Here is a 19994-nt window from a genome sequence, read left to right as displayed (position 1 = left end):
TTTTATATTAAAGGAGTGCATTTATTTAAATCTTGAGAAGTACTACAACTTAGCAAGCAGCACCTTCAGCTTACTTATTACTAAACCGATATAAGTGATATTAATTTATTATATAATTATATTAATTTATGGTTTGCTTATTTCTTTATCAGTAGTTTGATATCATAAACTGGTGCTACCCACTTGCCGTATATTGCCTCTTCCTGGTTATGCTATTGACTTTGACATATTATCACATATGAGTTAAATTTCCGTTATAATTATAACTAAGTAATACTGTCCTGTTGAAGTTTCCTACATTTCCCATTAAATTTTTTTGATTGATGATGGTTTTCTATGTCGGTTTCTTGGTGTCCTTCTCATATAAACATAGCTCATGTATGTAAATATATCTTATTGACGGAATTGAAGTAATTATTACAACTAGAGCATATTTAATATGTGGTGCTCTAGTTGTCTTCAAAATAACCTAAATGCAAATATTTAGTCAGCCGTTTTTCCAATTCTTCGAGGAACTCTTGGCCAGCATATATACGCTTGCGGGTATCAGGGCACGTCATTAGTTCTTCTGGGCCAGTATCACCCCCATGAAAGGCTATCCAGGCAGGTAGGAATGTGGTAAGGAGAAAGAGCTCTGCGAATATAAATAGAAGGAACATAAGTATAAATGCTATGTTAAAAGAGCATGCTTTAGCTTAGGCATCAAAGTTTTTCAAGCACATTGAGTATATGTATAGGATATGGTTTATTAGATTACCGAAATATTTTTGCTGCGTACGTTGTTCAAGCAGCTGCACCAAGTTCGGAATTTGCCCCTCAAAACCGATTTTCTGCAGTGTTTCCTTGAATTGTGTGAAATAGAAATACAGCCACTGTGGAAAGTTTTCACGTTGCTCTGAATTCAGCAGCATATAATACGAGTAAATTAGGTCGTTGATCATTGGACCGACATAGGACAACTGATAATCCAATAACATCACATCCAATAATTTTCCCGAACTCGGATCATGCTTGAACATCATATTTTTGCTGTGGAAATCACCGTGGCACAACACATAGAGACCATCATCCTTTGGCGCATCGAAGTATTCCCTGAAGGAGGCGATGGCGCCCTTGAATAACTTTTCGCGTACAGATTCCAGTAGCGGTATATAATTTTGCATTGTAGGCATTGTCTCTAGTTGTCGAATTAAAAGATCAACGCCTTGCGACATGAACTCATTTTCCTCAATTTTCGGCATCGAGAGTAGGCCTTGGCGATAGTTTTCAAAATACTCAGGTTCCTTAAACAAATTAAGATAAAATTATTTTATTTTATTTATGTAAATACCTAGTTATATATATGTAAATAAACTCACCTCTAAATTTATTTTGTAGCTTATGGCATGCCATTTGGCTAATTTCAGGTAGGCCTGCTTGATCTCCTCACTATTTGCATAACGGCCGCGCAGCACTTCATAACCCAATGGTACAATATCTTCAAAGATTATAATCTTTCTGGGGCTTAGCTCATGGAAGAGTATGCTGTAGAGATTTATGTATATAAAAAAAAAACCAACAATGAGTTAGCATAAAGTATAGCAGTGTGTATACGACTCACGGTGCCTTGAGTACTGTATCATCGCCGATGTCTCGCAATATCTGCTCGAAACGTGGTATTACTCTCGTGTACATGTCAATTTCAATTTCAAATATTGTTGAATCTCCAAACATATCTTTCTTGTGTCCATCCATTGCAGGCATTGTTTTCATAATCATCCTTTTTGTCTTCTGCCTGCCATCACACTCGTACTCGACAACAGCACGAAACATAACACTCGCGTAGTGATCTCCTTTGAGTGTGGCGGGCGACAGTTCCGTTTTGAGTAGCTGTAGATCCTTGGCATCGGTCTCAAAATTACGCAACACTTTGGTGAAGAACTCATCGTTCAACCACGCAGGTGCTTCCAATTCATCAGCATTATAGTTTTGGCTATTATTTGGCGGCATTTTCTTGATTTGTTTGACTTGTTACAGCTTGCAGCAATGACCGACTACTGAGGAAAGTCTCGGCTAATAACTCACATTTATATAAATTCGACGGCCGAGATGATATTTCTAAAATAAACAATTTCAGCAGCATTATTGCCACTTCAGTCTGTCACCTATTGTTAACGGTTTGCTTGTATGTGTTTTGAATATGATCAGCAATAAGTTTAAGTGAAACACTGAGAAAGAAAACAAAGTGAAAAGCAAATTTCTTTGTGTGCCCGCAAAGTAGACGCTCAAAGCCGAGCGGAACGTGAATGCACGGCTCATGAAGTAATGCTTTTACTGCCATCATCAACATACATAGTTCCATAGTACGCTTGAGAAGTCTCAACGAAAACGCTTTATTTTGAGGCAATGTCTCTGTTCGGATAAGGATTAGTGAACTTATAAGTAGAATATGTTTAAAAACGGCGATTTTTCTACAAGCAAATTTACTTTTGGTTAAAACTGAACAGGCCCAGCGATTAGTTAGACCAGTCACTTATTCTACGGAGAACAAAACTATTCCTCCAAATTACATAATACTGTTGAAATTGGAACCCCTACTACTGAAACCCTATTTTCAATTATATTTACTTCGGTTTACTTACAGTGTACTATGTTCTTAATTCCAATGCTGATGCATACACTCCTCGTTATAGCATCGTCTCTACATTGATATGAATGATATGAGATGCGCAACACCCAAGCAAATTAGTGGAACACATTTCAATGAACAGCGGCGGTTATAAACATACTGTCATAGTACGTACAATTTAATATTTGCTTAGAGCAGTTATTTATTTAGTATTTTCCTCACACGCTATTTCTAAACAAACGCACACGATTTATCAGTGTCAGCGTGCCTACATACTATATTTAAATGCAGAAAAGTCAACTCATGGCAGTTAATAGAGGTGCGGTAACGCATAGCGGTTTTTTGCGAACAAATTACGCTGTATTAAAAGGCGTGTGTCTGTATGTGAATCGGAATTTCATTTCAAAAATCGTAACTAGTATTAATGAGCTCTTTATACTAAAGCAGCATAAGTTAACTTATGCTGTGTTAGGTTTTAAGAATTCTGATTAAAACGTCTTTATATTTCAGCTCGATTTTATATTTCATCTCGATTTTAGTCTAATCGAAAGCTTTGATTAGCTAAATCTCAAGATCAATTTTTACTTAAAATAACTCAAATTATCCCAATAACTTTAGTCTGCTTAAGGGTTTATATGCATTTGCAAGGTAGAATCATTTTTTTAAGATTTTTTTTATTATTCGAAGGTACATTTTGACACAAAAAAATTTTTGAAAACATAAAAAATGGTCATTTACAAAATATCATATACTTAAAGGGAACATTCCGTGTCACTGTCGATTTTTAATTTTTTTCCGATTTTTTCATAGTGAAATGCAAAAGTACAGAACCTCCAACTTTTATTATCGCTACAATGGCACCCATGAAGAAAAGACATAGATAAACGCCGACCATGATTCCAGCAGACTGGCTAACCAGAAATAAAAAAGATAAATATCATGTTAAACTGTAGATAGATGGTTATCCCTAGAACTAGGTTTTTCTTGAAATCTTGAAAACTACTTTTTTTTAGTGCTTTGAAGCATTAAAACTCACAATTTCATATTGGCGAGTACTGTCGAAAGTATGAAAAAAATGGTTTATGTATTTCTCAGAAATCTTAGTTTGCCATTCTTAGATAGCCACATGAGCCAATTAATTTAAAATTATGAGGTTACATGGGTTTCCTCGGGAAAAAAACTGCATTTTTTCAAAACTTTTTTTCTCATATAAAAAAATACATATTTTATTAGAATTTTTTACTGATACAAACATACACTATTAGCAAAGAAATTTTGAAATTTTTGAATAACAATATTTTATACTCGGTCATTGCGACGCCATTTCCGGTGACCCCTCGGAAAAAAATGCGCCGACGTTGGCAGGAGTCCTTACAGAATAATCTAAATTGAGAAAAACTTAACTTAGAACTTGGTTTACTCGGATCAACTTGAAAATTTAGAAAAATATTTTAGAGATGTTGTAAAATTTAATAAGATAATAAAAAATTGATGTTTTGAAACCCGTAAGCTCATGTAACCCCTTAAACTTTGAGAGCAATCGGTGTAATTGTGGAAAAGAATATCTTGTACGCCTATTTAAAAAAATATGTGGTAGTTTCGAGAAAGACACGTTTGAAAACTCAACTGTCTAGGCCACGTGCTTACTCACTCCTGTAACTACGAAAATCCATTCGATTTCGGTAAATTACTTTACCAACACAGTCTATGATTGCTCTAGATTAGATTTATGCAAAAAACAAAAAAAAAACGATTTTCTGAAACCGTTCCACGGCATGACTTCCTTAATATTTAAAAATATTGTGTTGCCATGTTGCCTTAGCCGATCTCTGAGTGGATCTCCAAAACCAGTTGTCTGGGAATGAGCAAGAGTTTTTTACTTAAAACTTTCTTAAATACGAAAACAAATAATATGAAGACAAAAAACAAATAACACAAAAGTCAAGATTTTGACTTTGAAAGAAATGGTGGGTTTTTAAAATTAAAGTACTTTTTGTGAAAGATTTTTACTTCAGATTGGTTTAAAAATCTAAATAATAACAAACGCTTATTCCCTCAATCATTATCAGAAACATTTGTCAAAGAAAGTCAAATGAAAATTTCAAGTCGATGATTTTCGGCGTTTTGGAAAAATTATGCTCACTTTCAAAATTTTGGGAGGCGTTTACAGTACGAATATTTTTTTAATATTCTGGATTACTATAAAATATCTTTAAATATTTGTTCAGACGATAGTTATGCAAAATAATCGATAATTTGAAATTCACAATTGCATAGTAACCCCTCAACTCATTTTAACATTTTGCCATATAAGTTGTTTTCGCATATTAGCGAGAACTCGATACAAGAGAGTGATTAGCAAACTTACTCTCTTGCATCGTTATTTTTGAACCACTGTAATGTTTTTACTGCTATCATTTTGTTTCTACAATTTTGGCCAGTTTAGACATTGTGAGGGGCTCAATTAATAATTTACAAAATTTTAAAGCCTAAAAAACAAATGTCTTCACTTATAGATTTAAAAAACTTCAAAAAATATATTATGTTTGTTTACTCGTAAATCTGGAGGCAATTTATCGCTCGCCTCTGAACAGGTATTAAAATATATATATTTATACACCAAAGAAAGAAACAGGCGACGCCTTGTTTGAACAACTGCTATAGTTTGCTCGATTCGTTGTTTGTCAACGCTTGGCGAACCGAATACAGCTTTTATAAAATGCGAGAAAGTATCCGGAATGAGAGGCATAGTAAGTATTTCCGAATATAAGTGCATTTAATTGATAGACAAGTCTTATTTCAATTAACAAACTGTGCAATGCAACTGGTGCACTCACAAAAATATGTTATGCACAGCGCATAGTTGGAACATACCGACATAAATGTAAGTACATATCGTCACATAAAATGCAAAACAATGCATAATCAAAAATCCACAATTTAGTTTTTCTTCATCATATTACATTTAAGTATATTCAAAATTAAAAATATTGCTAACAGGATATAACGAAGTTATAACCATTTTATAGCTGATTTATAACCACTTTATAACCGAAATTGAAATTTTATTTCAAAAATACAAAATTTCAGTTTTTGTCAACATATTACACATAAGTATGTATACAAATGTTTAATTTGCTACTATGGTATAACCAATTTATAACCAAATTATAACCGATATTGAAACAAATAGCATTTCTTCCATCTTTTGTTAACTTATGAAAAGTGATGTTACTTTGTTTTGTATTTTAGTTGACGATATGTAAATAGACGGCATTTGGCAAACAAACAGTTAATTACATACACTTTATTTGTTCTTACTATTTGTTGCGAGAAATTATTCAAGTTCACATTAAGGCGAATATGTAGGTAAATTTGTTTACGCGACTTAAGTGTTTGCAATTAAAGTCTGTGTGTTTTTCGCTGCAAAACAACTTTGTATTTTTATTCTTAAATTATCTTTAGCACTTAATTAAATACAGTTAATTTATGCAAAGTAAATAATTATTGTGATATGTGATGGTAAATGCTGACAGTATATTACGTTTTACAGCACGCAACTGAGAAATTAATTATATTTTTTTAATACATGTTATTAAATAATGAAATAATAAAACGCAATGTCAATCAGTCACTGTCACTATCTGTATATGCCTTCAAATTATGACGCCACTTGACTTGTATGTTATTATATAAGTACAAGTCTATTAACATTTTATAAGAAAACTGCTTCTCTACTTTTAACATATGCAAAATATTCCTTAAAGCACTTGATTTTGACAGCTCACTTTGCATGGCAGCTAAGTATATGCCATAGTGTACCGATCACAATAATTTCAACGGAGATCTATCTGATGCCTTGGACCATATTTTATCAAATAAGAAGGTTTCCAATACAGGCATTTGATTCTTCACTGATCAATGTGTTATCCTTACTTGTACATCCTATAGTTTGCAACAATAATTACATGTAAACATCATACATATGGCCTCCAAGAGTTCTTTACAATTTTCGAATAGTTTTTCCATTAAATCAAGTCGTACGCCATGAATAGCACGTTCGATATTAACTGCTAAAGCTTGAAGAGAGTCTGGATTATTGCTAAAGAACAATGACTTCAAATACATGCTACAAGAAGTAGTCTAATGGTGTTAAATCACAAGTTCTGGGAGGCCATTCTATTTCACAATTTCTTGAAATAGTCGAATGTACACACTCTTCTCTGGAAAGGAACCCCGTGAGAACAATTTTATGCGGATGCATGGCCAAATTCTTTCACAAAATTTGCCAGGTTATGGTTTGAGGAAGTCCCAGTCCTGGAGAACGCCTTGGAATCGACAAATTGCGATCTTCAGCAATACTTTCCCGAACGGCAACGATATATGCATTACCTCGAGGGGCTCTTTGTTTAATTGGCACTTGTGCATTATGCTAAGAAAATGTAGGTTGTTGGTTGTTACGACCATAAAATGGCAAAAGCGCACGGAAAGTTGTAATTGAAGAACGATTATTTTGATAATAAAATTGAATAATTTGTACGCTATTCTTGCGTATATCTTTCCATGCTAAAAGTACTGAATACAATGAAAAAAAATTACTGATCATGACAAAGTAAAAAATGGCCAAAACGACACTTCGAAATCATATCATGCCTATTGGAAACCCCGGAAGATGTATGCACCAACATATCTAGATAAGTACTATTTTTGACTTCGTTCAAATGTAATACAAAGTGGTGAAATGTGCCAAGATGACGGTGCAAAAACTTATTTAATACGGTCACTTTATAGTAGGGATAATAATATTAATGGCAATAAAGATAAATATGGAGGAATCTAAAAAAAATGTGTTATGTGTTTATCAGGTGGCTGAACAGTTTTTATTTGTGCTGACTTGCAGTTAACTTCAAAACTCGGCGAAAACAGCTTTATCAACGAAAATTAGAAAATAGCCAAACAAGGTATAAAAGACAATAATTTGGCATAGTTTAAAATATTAGCAGTCAAGTAGCAGGTAAAAAATAGAACTTAGAGTCGCTAGAAATAATCTATGCTATAATAGCAATAGCTTTCTTATGATTGTATGAGCACAACACATACTCAACGTAGGATCAGACGTAGACAATGAAGCCTATTTTACCTTAGCTACAGTCCTAATACTAATATGCATATGAAGATATTTTTTTATCATAAAATTATCGGTCTTATAATTACACCAAGAGTGAGCGGTTTAATTCAGCATTTATTTATTTTATACCCCGAACAGGGTATATTAAGTTTGTCACGAAGTTTGTAAGACCCAGAAGAAAGCGTCGGAGACCCTATAAAGTATGTATATAAATGATCAGTATGTTGAGCTGAGTCGATTTTGCCATGTCTGTCTGTCTGTCTGTTCGTCTGTCCGTCCGTCTTGAAATTTTGTAAACGACATTTTCTCTTCAAGAAGCTGCTCATTTGTCGGAACTGCCGATATCGAACCACTATAACATATAGCTGCCATACAAACTGAACGATCGGAATGAAGTTCTTGTATGGAAAACTTTTACATTTGACAATGTATCTTCACGAAATTTGGTATGAGTTATTGTTTATGGAAATAATGTAATATCGATAGAAATTGTTCAGATCGGCTCACTACAGCATATAGCTGCCATACAAACCGAACGATCGGAACCAAGGGCTTGTATGGAAAACTTCCACATTTGACGTGGTATCTTCACGAAATTTGACATGGCATACTGCTTAAGGTAATAACATAGTCTCCGAAACAATTCTTCAGATCGGCTCACTATAGCATATAGCTTCCATACAAACTATGCACATAGTTACTAAAAGAAATGCACCTGTGAAGGTTATATTAGCTTCGGTGCAGCCGAAGTTAACGTTTTTTCTTGTTTCTATGAATCTTTTATTGCGCAATTTTTATCAGGAAGAACTATAAATGTTGATTGTATATTCTACTTCCTAGCGATAAAGTTGCGCTTTGTAGTCATTGGCAACCATTGCAGGCTTTTAAGTCAATTAAACTCGTAAACAAGCTTCTGACCTACGCTGACAGCTGAAGCGCGAATAATTGTTGCACCCAGCGGAAGAAAACGAAACAGCAGCCGGCTGCTTAGTGAGAAATGGCATAATAAGAAGACTTTAATTCAGTTTTCAATTTCCATCTTGTCTTTATTATCAAATCGTAAGCGATAAGTAATATATCTTTCATACGACAAAAACACTGTCGTTCTGCTTTTCTCTGAATATATATTCACGTAGCTATAAAACTTCAAACACAGCATATGTATGTTCCATCAGCGGCTGTTAACCGTTTTCCAACCATTTTTGAGAACGCCTTGAATAAAATGAGTAATTAAGTATTAGAGACCTTTGATTGTGTTTTGTTTCCAATTTCAGTGTTAATTGTTATGCTTCTAAGAGTTGTTAGGCTTATGTTATGTTTATTTATAAAATGGTCTTTCGTGGGTTTGCATTTCTTCGTCCGGGCTCTGCATCAATTTTTATACACTAAGCAAGTTATAGCTATTAAAAGTAAAAAATGGTAAATACTGATATAATGCGATATAACGAGCAAATCAAATTATTTATTCTTCCAGCAAAGCCATCGTAAAGATGGGGTTTAAGCGTTAAGCGACAAGTGAACAAAAGGTATGAAAAAACCAAGAACAAACCTGCTTCTAGATTTAATCATATTTATTTCTTAAGTAGTATTGGCATATTTTTTTTTTGTTTCGACTTTTTGAAATATACTGAGTTACACTATAGCTATATTGCTTCATTTAGCTTCTTCGTCTGTTTCTAACTATGTCGTTCTTGCCTCCTTACCCAAACTTTGATAGAGTGGACCGTCGAAGTGGAGTTCATTGAACAGCAAGTAACGGAAACTCAGTGGCAACAATGTCGCGCCGTGGAATCTACTCAACGACGAGAGATGGTAGGAGGATATTAGCAAGTGACTGCTATGCAGCGAGTAAGGGGCAGCCCATAAGACATGCTGAAATAATTTTTTTTAAATTATTTTCTTAGTGTTCTGTTTTCGAACTTCCTATATTTTCTTTCGACGTATTATGACTCTCAACCGCGTCACAGTGTTTGCAAAGTATTATTTAATTTTCTTTTCAAAATTACTTCATTCAGTCAAGTCAGGACTATACGGAAGCTGGCTCATCAAATCGATGATTTAAGTGCCCAAAATTGCAGTTCTTACAGTCGATGTGGAGAGCTCGCATTGTCGTGATGAAAAGCAAATCCTCTGCGGAAGTTGGTTTCCCTGATTTCATGAAAGACAACAGGCAAACTAACTAAGACTAAACTAAGAAACTGGTATTATTGCGGCGTGTTCAATTTCTCCAAAAAACAGGCCAACAACTCTTGTCGGATTCAGCTCGTCTGGAAACCTTTTACAGTCGACTTCTGTGTACTTGCGGGCTCATATGCCTAAATACACAATTCATCACCTGTATTTGGTCATAGACGTGTTTCGAAGCACCGTTTTTGTATTTTTATTACACCCAACGTCACGAGTCTTTTTTTGATCGAACGTGAACAAATTTTATTTTACAGTCAAATGTCCAAGACATATTTTTGCTGATTCCCCTTATGGTTATCACAATCTCACAATCGGTCACATGAAGATCTTACAATATGAGTTTGCGCACAGCATCAATAAATTCCGGAACAATAACCGATTGTGGACGATCTTGACGAAATTCGTCTTGGAGTGATCTACGACCTGGAAAATATCTTACTCATGTCGAAACGTTGTCACTATTTATACCATCAAACTTGTTGAACTTTACGATAAAGTTGACAGTCATCAGGTATGTAAAGCTAAGTGTTCGAATCACGAGTAATAAAGGTTGGATGGAAATTATATATGTAAGTATATCCAATTTGATGAGTAGAAGGATACACACAGCTATTTGTTGGATTTGGCTCGGCTTTGCATTTTATGCACCTCTATCAAAACAAAAGAACAAGGCAATAATATGTGATGATTAAATTTTCTATTTTAAGGTAATAAAAAATATGAATTTTTCATTGTCTTATCATCTTAGCGTTTCTCCTTGTGAGACCTTTAGCTCAGACTTTTCAGTTTCTGTTTCTGTTTCTGTTTTTCTTCTATGGTATTTCGGCTTTGTTAGCTACCACTCAATAACTAATTTCGTAGCAGCAAGGATAACTTTTATATAATTGTTAATGGAATTCATTTGAAGTATGCTTCACACATACTATATGAGTGCATATGTGTACGTAAGTGTTTGTATATAACTTAGGTAAATCCTGCCTTTAGGTGTGCCTAGGTATGTTTTATGTGGAAATAAGCAACCACCAGAGTATGCTTGATTTGCGGTTGCAACAATATTTGCAAAATTCGTCTAATTATATGCCTACTTTGCAATCGATACTTTGTTTACAAAGATATCTCAAGGATATAATTTATATGCAAATTTAGCACACACCTACGCTGGTTATTGACGCCTATATATGTGTGGTACTATATATGTATAATATCACATAGAGGCAATTAAACATAACATGCGCGTATTTCTCTGTACCTGTTCGTGTTATGTAAACAACGTAAGTTATTATTTAATTGCTCGCATCGCATTACGTCAGAGAATATAATTAGAAGCAAGGCAGCAAGTACACGAAATACAGAAGTCACTAAGAACGAGATGCAATGAAATTTACGAAAGGGTGAAAGACGGATCAGGGCGAGATGGATGTACGATCAACAAAGTCATGTACAAGAGATTCTCAAAAAACCTCGCTTGCTTCTTACTCACACGATCACGAATGTACTGTCAGACGGCTGTTGGTCTCCTGACAGGTCACAGCCTACTGGCATCACATGCCGGATGGACATAAATGATAACGATACATGCAGAAAGTGTAGTGAAGTTATTACGAGATAGACGCTGGATGACCTCCTATGCCTGTGTCCAGCAATAACTAACTCGTCTTAAGTAATCAGCAGCTTCGGAGTTCGAGGGTCTAGACGAAGTTTCAAACGTAGACATCAAATCGCTCTTAAATTTCTCAAAAATCATTGACGTCGTGTGCGATGAATTCTTCAATTCAGACTCTATTTTTCATTTCTAAAGACCAATAGGACTATGTATGGCATGGTAGCCGGCTAGTATAACCAAACCTGTTATTTGATGAAACTTTAAAAACCCGATTCCTTTTTCACAATTCGATAGCTTAGATATTCAAAAACAACTCCTTTAAAGAACTTTTCAAATTTCATTTTATTTCCGAAGTTATAACGAAGTTAAGAGCATGAAAGTTATACGTGTTTTACTATCAGTTACGCTACCTGAAGCTTAACGTAAAACCCACAGACTAAAATATGCCATTAATATGGTAGAATAATTCCGTATCGTCTTCTGGCTTCAATCTATTGCATATCTTTCTTCTATATCGGGTATGTGGTGATTTTCGATTCAAGCTGAATTTGTACAGTTTCTGTTGGTCAGTATGTGTGACATTTTATTGAAATCAGGTGAACATGTTTTCTATATCTTTTTAGATGCTTTAAATAAAAAACAAGAAATATTTTTACCAACAATTTTTTAACTATATATTTACTAATGCTTCAACAATAGGTAATCAAAAATAAAACGAAAACTCAAACTGTTTAGGCTGTTGAAGTGGAGGTTGAACAAATGGCTCCAAGTCTAACACGATTGCAATGATCTGTAATAGAAAAATTAAAATATTTAATTATTTATACAGTCAAATGCTTCTAATGTAACTAACTAACTTTTTTAACTAAATTAAGCCTGATTTATTATCTACTATTTTTTGACTTTTTTGTAATTTTTTTTACATAGTTTTTATCTGCCACGATTAGTGCGATAAAATCATATATATATATAGAGAAGACTTAAGTGAAAATATTTTTGAAAAAAGTTGGTTAATATTTTGCCCAATGTAAGCTAGGCCAAAAGACCACCTTAAGGCAATGTGTCACAAGTTAATTTTAGACAAAGCAAAATAGACTTTGAACTGTTCTCAGGTCTTTTAAAAATGCTCGCTGCCGATAGTGAAGTCACCAATAAGGCAGTCTGTACTGAAGTAATGGTATTGAAAAATTAGAATATCGCTAAAATTACTATATGATTTTCGGTGAAAAATAAATTGCACAATGATATTGAAATTAAATAAAAACTGTGTCTTTCTTTGATACGTTAGGGGTTTTATAGTCGGTTTGAAGAGTTACATAGGCAGATACCACTTGAGGTCTTTGCACGTATGTTAATGGACGCCGGGTCAACTTATATTGAATATTTGTATCTTCTTGCATAGATGCATAAAACCTTTTAATAATCAGGGCTACAGTCTACCAGTTTCATAGATTTGGCATTTCGTTATTTCCTTAATTACATTACTCAACAAATCTGAAGGAAAAATTTGCGACTGGTGTGCTGAGAGGTCTGTGCGGTATTTGAGGAGTCGTGATTACGAATTCAAGTTTAAAAATCGTTAATCACATACAGCTAATTTTGTCATTTTAGTAAAAAAAAAACGTATAATGAAATTTTTACAGTTTTACTATCATCTTCGGTTTAGCAGCCCAAAATAAGCAGGCAACAGACTCTAACATCACAATCGCAATAATACTGTATGCTAGTGTTTTTATTTGCCTCTGAAGTAATACTTCTTAAGCATAAAGCTTATCAGAATATGAACTATGTGATGTTGATTAAATATTACCAAAAACTGAGAAAGTATTTTTCACATTTCTAATAGGAGTGGGTATTAATTCTACTTTTGACGAACAGACTTATTTTATTGTGTGGTTTTATCGATAGAACTATTAATTAGTGTTAGTCCTATAATGAATCTATTTTGAAAACATTCTTTTCATTTTGTTGTTTCTAATATTTGAAATAAATTTTCATTGACTTAACTATAATACTAGTAATACTTTTCAGTTGCATTTGCTTACTTTCGTCCTTAAGTCTCATTCATCATTCAAAGTCTAATTCTCTTCGAAATAGCCCAAATGTAGATATTTTCGCATAAGCTTTTCGAACTCTTCGAGGAACTCTTCATCCGCATATAATTGCTTATGGACAGCATTGGATGTGAATGCTCCTTCCAGGTCAGCCTCACCACGGCGAATGGTTGTCCATGCAGGTAAATATGTCATAAGTAGAAAGAGCTCTATGAGTAAATGCAAAAAAATAAAATATATAAAATTATTGACAAAAGCAACACTTGTCACTAAGCAACAAAAATTGCCAAGCACCGTGCATTTATATACTGTTTTTTATATCTATACTATTATATATGCATGCTAATCACTTTACCAAAGTATCTATGCTGCCAGCGTTGTTCATGCAATTGCAGCAAGCTTGGAATTCGTCCTTCAAATCCAATTTTCTGCAGTGTTTCCTTGAAATGTGTGTAATAGAAATACAGCCATTGCTCAAAGTCGCCACGCTGTTCTGAGTCCAGCATCAGGAAGTACGAGTAAATTAGGTCGCTGACTAGTGGACCGACAAAGGACAGCTGAAAATCTAATAACATGACATCCAGTAGTTTACCGGAGTTCGGGTCGCGCTTGAACATCATATTTTTGTCGTGAAAATCGCCATGGCACAATACATAAATGGCATCTTCCTTCGGCGCATCGAAGTATTCCTTGGCCGTGCGCTTCGTGCCTTCATATAATTTTCCTTGTATCGACTGAATAAATGGTAAATATTTTCGCATTGCAGGCATTGTCTCCAACTGCTGAATTAAAGCATCAATGCCATGCGTCACTAGCAAGTTTCCTTCGAGATTTGGCATAGAGAATATGCCTATGTGATATTCGTCAAAATATCCTGGTTCCTTAATTCAAATTATTAAGAATAAAGATTTGAGTGCATTAATTACAAACTTTATTTGTGTCAACTCACTTCAATATTTATTTTGTAGCTTATGGCATGCCATTTGGCTAACTTGACGTAGGACTGCTTAATCTCCTCAGCATTTGCATAACGGCCGCGCAGCACCTCATAGCCCAACGGTACTATATCTTCGAATATTATAATCTTTCTGGGGCTTAACTCATGGAACAGTATGCTGTGGTGATGAAAAAAAAAAAATAATTACAATCAGTTAACATAGAGTATGGCATTGAATATGCGACTTACGGTGCCCTGAGTATGGTATCATCGCCGACGTCTCGTAATATCTGCTCAAAACGTGGTAACACCTGCGTGTACATGCCGATTTCAGTCTCAAATATTATTGAATCCTCAAACACATCCTTCTTGTTTCCATCCTCAAACGGCATTGTTTTAACAATCAACCGTTTTGTCTTATCCTGCCCATCGCACTGGTACTCAACAACGGCACGAAACATAACACTCGCATAGTGATCGCCTTTTAGTGTGGCAGGAAACAATTCCAATTTATTTAAATGCAAATCTTTTGCATCGGTTTCGCAATTGCGTATAACTTTGGTGAAGAACTCATCGTCCAGCCACGCAGGTGCCTCCAATTCATCAGCGTCGTATTCAATGCTATTATTTGGCGCCATTATCTTGCTTTAGTCACAACCTGTTACAGCTTTTGGAAATGCCCGCACACTGAAAAAGATCTCAACTCATAGCTCAAATTTATTTGAAAGCGACGTCTGACGTATTATCTCTAAGAGGCACATCCATTTCGTAATATTGCTACTTAAGAATGTTACTTCTTATCAACTGTCTATTATTAGGTGCGTATAAATCAAGGGAAACACTGAGAAGAAAACAAATTGATCTTAGAAACTCCCATCCTTCTACACGGATAAAATAGTGAATAATAAATGCTAAGGCTATAGCACAGCATTGGGAAGCGGTTGTAGCTTACGCGGCTCTACAGTCTTGGAGAATGGTTCAATATAACTTATGACTTACATTCACCTTAAAAAATTTTATTTTCTTCAGTGTTTTCTTTAAAGCAACTTTTGAGCGACTCGATACCACAATGTTAAGGTATCGACTCTATTACCGGTGCCCTAGACTAACTCCGAGACAATTTACCCGGCATTTGTATCGACATCTTTAATACAAAATGATTCAAAATAATTGTTACCACAAAATTTTTTCAGCGTACAATATATCTTCTTTCTAGTGCAAATACATAGATAGTAATGTAAATAAATATAATTGAATTTTATGAGATGCACAAATTTACTTTCAAAGTGAAAAGGTAAAGCTCATAATAGAGATAATAACGTCATTTTGGAGCACGTACAATATAATACCTGTTTATGATACTTATTTATTTAGTATTATTCACACATGCGATTTCTTCAATAACGTGCCGCCATGTCTACCCATATAAACTTAGATAATGCTAAGTCATCACATGACAAATACAGCAGGTGCGCCATTGCACAGTGTAACTCTGCAAATTAGTTTGCTTAATTGAATAGACATTTTCTCCTCTTTCGCGAGTGTTTTGTGAAGAGAAAATTTTCATCAGAAGGTGAAAAAAGTCTTCTTTGAATAACACATAAAGATCGATGGAGGGCTTAGGTTCATTGTCAATTAGGTCAAACTAAGTTAAACCAAAACGGCAAGTCTCGCATAGGACGAAGTAATCCAAGTTGGAATAATAAAAAGTTTGAGTAAAATGTTTCATTATTTATATGAAAACAAAATATTGAAAATAGTCCTTTTTTTGTTTGAAAAAATACATATAACCCTTTTTTGAGTTACCCGCGTATTCTCTTTAACGCCTACAACTCTATAACTTAGTTATTGTTTTCTAATGTATGTTTTTTTAATATAATCTAGAGAGCAGAGAACTGCCTAATCGGAGTGTGTTATTACAAAACATATTATCATATTATTGCCTGTTATTGCCGTTCAACTAGTACTGATCGTGATTTTAGCTACGATTTCGGCACGACCGACCCACTGTGCCATGTAACGCGGGTTCCAAGAGATGCGTGTGCACCGTGTACTTATGCTTATTTAATTAATACTAATCTAAACAATTATTGCGTCACTTTTGTAGCTGTCATTTGCCACAAGCATTAAGACAAGTTCACACTAAAGCGTTAATGCAAATATGTATGCGAGATTTAAGTGGATAGAATTAAGGACTATGCCTTTAATGCTGAAAATATACATATATGGTAACAAAATAATAACAGTTGTGATAAAAGGTGACAAATAACGGGTTTGTGTCAGAACTGAAAACCACTTATCTGTTACAAATAAATGTATAAGAACAGTTATAAATTTAATCTATAGCAGAAAGGAATAAATTTTAGCGCATTATCTATATTCATTTACTAAGTACTCTGCTACGTCACACATATGTAAATATTGAATTTTACACGGCTTACTTAGGACAAGTAAGGAAGAGCTAAGTTTGCACGACGAAATATTGGCAGGTTTTGAAAAAAACTTGTATGAAAAACGTTTTCATTTCAAGAGTTATCTTCAAGAAATTTGGTATAAATTATTTTTGAAAGAAAATATGTAATATTCGAAGAAATTATTCAGTTCAGATCATTAAAGCACTACATGCAAGCCATACATACTGAATACTCGGAAACAAGTGTTGTATGGAAAACTCTTTCGTGTAACGAGATATTTTCACATGTCAAGAGTTATTGTCTACAGCAATAATACTCCTAATAAATACATATAATTTATCGCGGCTATTCGCCATTGCTTCTCTGCACACCTTAAACACAAAGGGTTACGTGGTCTTAAAACAAGTGGTACAAACAAATCATGGCATATGTGAACAAAATAAAGGTCATATAATACAGACATGGATTAGGTTTCTGAGCTATTTATTTGACATGACTTGCAGTTTTTTGAACAACGTGGAGTACAAAATATACCGCTGCTACAGAATACAAGAATCTGTGATCGCTATCTGCTAAAGTGATATAGTATATTATATGACCATGAATAAAAAGCAGCTTTGAAAAAACATTAAACTTTTATTTAATTGGTTCGTCACATGCTTTTACTGTGGAATTTTACAAACATTTGCGAATAACGCGCTTGAGTTGTTCGTGGGATATATATAATAAATCATACATCAATCATATTTATGTTTATAATTTTATTTATATACTATATATATTAATTTTTCTTTCCACCTATTAAGTCCTTGCAAGATATTGCGCAATATTGCTAATGTCTATTGTTGGTTTTTAGCCCAATTAAACTTATAAAGAAACACCTTGGACGGCTGCACTGACAGCAGTAACGCGCATAATTGGTGTACGCTGCGGCGGATCAGGAAATAGCGACCGGTAGCCGGGGACCGTTAAGTAGTTATACAATGCTACACAAGAAGAAAAACAAATTATAAATTGAATCATGAAGAAAGTTTTTAAATGCATAATAGAAGGAGAAAATATACATAATTTCCTAAGTGAAAAACTACAACAAAACATTTGTTTGAAAATTTTTATTTATTTCGTTTTTATTTCATCTTTTTACTCTGCATATTTAATAATAACTTCTAACTTTCTTTAACTTCTTCGTCAGTTTCTACCTCTAACGAAGTAAGCCAATTTTCGTTCGTTACACACATTTTGTAAGAATGAACCGTCGAAGTGGAGTTTCTTTAACAGCCAGCAACGGAAACTTAGCCGCGCCATGAACTCCACACAACGAGGAGAGACGGCGGAGATATTTTAGCGTGTGACAGCTATGCAGCGCGAAGTGTCCCAATCCACAGTACGATAACATCGTGCGATATGTATTCTTTGTACTCAGCTTTCGCACTTCCTATATTTCCTTCCTGCTTATTACAACCGCCAACTGTGTCAGTGTGTTCGTTACTTTTTTCCCTTTTTTACACTTACAGATGTTACTCTAGCATTTTTAACATATATTTATGGATATGTGTTGTTTTTCTTTTAACTGGCACTAAACTTATTACCGTTATTAGTTGATAATATTGTTATTTCAAAGTGTTCGAATGCGCTGACGAAAAATTTGGATGTTACAATGTCACGCTAAGTGTCAGAATCACGAGTGGTAAAGGATTATTTATTTATTTATTTATTTATTTAGTAAAGTCTATGAACAATGATTCTTACAGACTAATGAAAAACTAGGATACATATTAGAATTCTAAAATAATTAAATTACAAAAACATGAGTAGATAACTTAAACTAAAAAACAGAATTGAGGGTATTAATGAAGGATACCTTAGAGTGAGAAAAATCAAGTAGAACTTTCTCGGAAGTCGAGTTAAACTCCCGCATAGCCCTCTTGAGGGGAGCATATTCAGCAAAATTAGTACTTTCCTTTTTTTAATAAAATGGTGAAATGGATCTGAGACAACGCTGGGGAGTATTGAAGTTAAGTTTCCCTAATAAGTAGGGACAGTCAATTTCTCCGTTAATTACATTGTAGACAAATGATAGTGAGAGAATGGACCTTCGATTTTCCAGTGAGTTAAGATGTAAAAGCAATAAACGCGATGTATACGATGGTGTTGGGTCAACAAACTTTAAGGAGCGAAGAGCATATTTAAGAAAGATCTTTTGTACACGCTCGATCCTGGTAATTGACGATATGCAATATGATCTCGAAATAAACACTGCATACTCCAAAATGGACCGCACAAAACATGTGCACAGTAATTTTAACGTATAGGGGTCGGAAAAATTTGTAGAATTTCAACGGACAAAGCCAAGTACAGAAAAAGATTTTGAAGTTATATAGTTGATGTGATTACTGAAAGAAAATCTGTTGTCAAAGATTACCCCAAGATCTTTGATTTCAGTAACGCATTTTAGGACGCAATTAGAAATACTGTAGCTAGAAGGTAAGATGTTGCGTCCCCTACCATAGGAGATCTGTGAGCATTTATCTACATACATTCAGAAAAAGTTTCGATTTCAGGCACCAATTATGAAAAGCATCAATATCACATTGAAGTTTGAGTACATCTTGTGTGTTATTGATTAATGGATGCAGATCTAACTTGGGAGAACCCGTTAGTTAGATGCTTGGGCTGATAAAAAATCCATTCGAGCAATATGATAAGCTCGCAAAGCTATTTGTTGGATTTGGCTCGGCTCTCGAGAAGTATTAATGATAGCGATTTTGACCTCGGACCTTTTTTGTAGCAAATAAAATTTCCTACAAGTTTGTCATAAACATTTTGTTTATAGCTCTTGTCATTTACGAGATATACTTATACAGAAAAATGCGAATTTCGTGGAAAAATCAGGTTTAGAGCCCCTTACTATCTCGGCGTTGTGAATTTCGACTTCATCGCAGTGGACACTTTTGTAGAGTGTTCAATTTTGAGGAATATGTGTTTAAAGTTATAGAAATTTAAAAATAAAAAGTCACGATTGTCGTGTATTTTCAATGGAAATTTTTTAGTTAAATTTTTATT

The 19994-nt window shown here is 34.2% G+C and overlaps 2 protein-coding genes across 2 annotated transcripts; both read right to left on the bottom strand.

The window, feature by feature from the left end:
• On the bottom strand, positions 1 to 2049 carry LOC120780438. Its single transcript, XM_040112716.1, has 4 exons — positions 1601 to 2049; positions 1359 to 1524; positions 758 to 1283; positions 1 to 634 (listed from the first exon to the last, which is right to left on the bottom strand). The coding sequence occupies exons 1-4, from the start codon at positions 1987 to 1989 to the stop codon at positions 450 to 452; spliced, it is 1266 nt and encodes a 421-aa protein (XP_039968650.1). The 5' UTR covers positions 1990 to 2049; the 3' UTR covers positions 1 to 449.
• A 10124-nt stretch (positions 2050 to 12173) lies between these two features.
• LOC120782600 lies at positions 12174 to 15519 on the bottom strand. The gene is made up of 5 exons (XM_040114956.1): positions 14767 to 15519; positions 14530 to 14695; positions 13936 to 14461; positions 13572 to 13789; positions 12174 to 12316 (listed from the first exon to the last, which is right to left on the bottom strand). The coding sequence occupies exons 1-4, from the start codon at positions 15153 to 15155 to the stop codon at positions 13605 to 13607; spliced, it is 1266 nt and encodes a 421-aa protein (XP_039970890.1). The 5' UTR covers positions 15156 to 15519; the 3' UTR covers positions 12174 to 12316; positions 13572 to 13604.
• Positions 15520 to 19994: the final 4475 nt, after the last annotated feature.

This window comes from Bactrocera tryoni, chromosome 1, assembly GCF_016617805.1.
Source record: "Bactrocera tryoni isolate S06 chromosome 1, CSIRO_BtryS06_freeze2, whole genome shotgun sequence".
Taxonomy (NCBI): domain Eukaryota; kingdom Metazoa; phylum Arthropoda; class Insecta; order Diptera; family Tephritidae; genus Bactrocera; species Bactrocera tryoni.
This window is presented reverse-complemented; position numbering and strand designations above follow the sequence as displayed.

Excerpts from the sequence above, each read along its gene's own strand:
- LOC120782600 (XM_040114956.1), bottom strand. The coding sequence starts at position 15,155 with ATGGCGCCAAATAATAGCATTGAATACGACGCTGATGAATTGGAGGCA. Across the intron at positions 14,462-14,529 it reads GCTACAAAATAAATATTGAA|GAACCAGGATATTTTGACGA; the intron begins GTGAGTTGACAC and ends ATTTGAATTAAG. Across the intron at positions 13,790-13,935 it reads CTGGCAGCATAGATACTTTG|AGCTCTTTCTACTTATGACA; the intron begins GTAAAGTGATTA and ends ATTTACTCATAG.
- LOC120780438 (XM_040112716.1), bottom strand. The coding sequence starts at position 1,989 with ATGCCGCCAAATAATAGCCAAAACTATAATGCTGATGAATTGGAAGCA. Across the intron at positions 1,284-1,358 it reads GCTACAAAATAAATTTAGAG|GAACCTGAGTATTTTGAAAA; the intron begins GTGAGTTTATTT and ends AATTTGTTTAAG. Across the intron at positions 635-757 it reads TACGCAGCAAAAATATTTCG|AGCTCTTTCTCCTTACCACA; the intron begins GTAATCTAATAA and ends TTATATTCGCAG.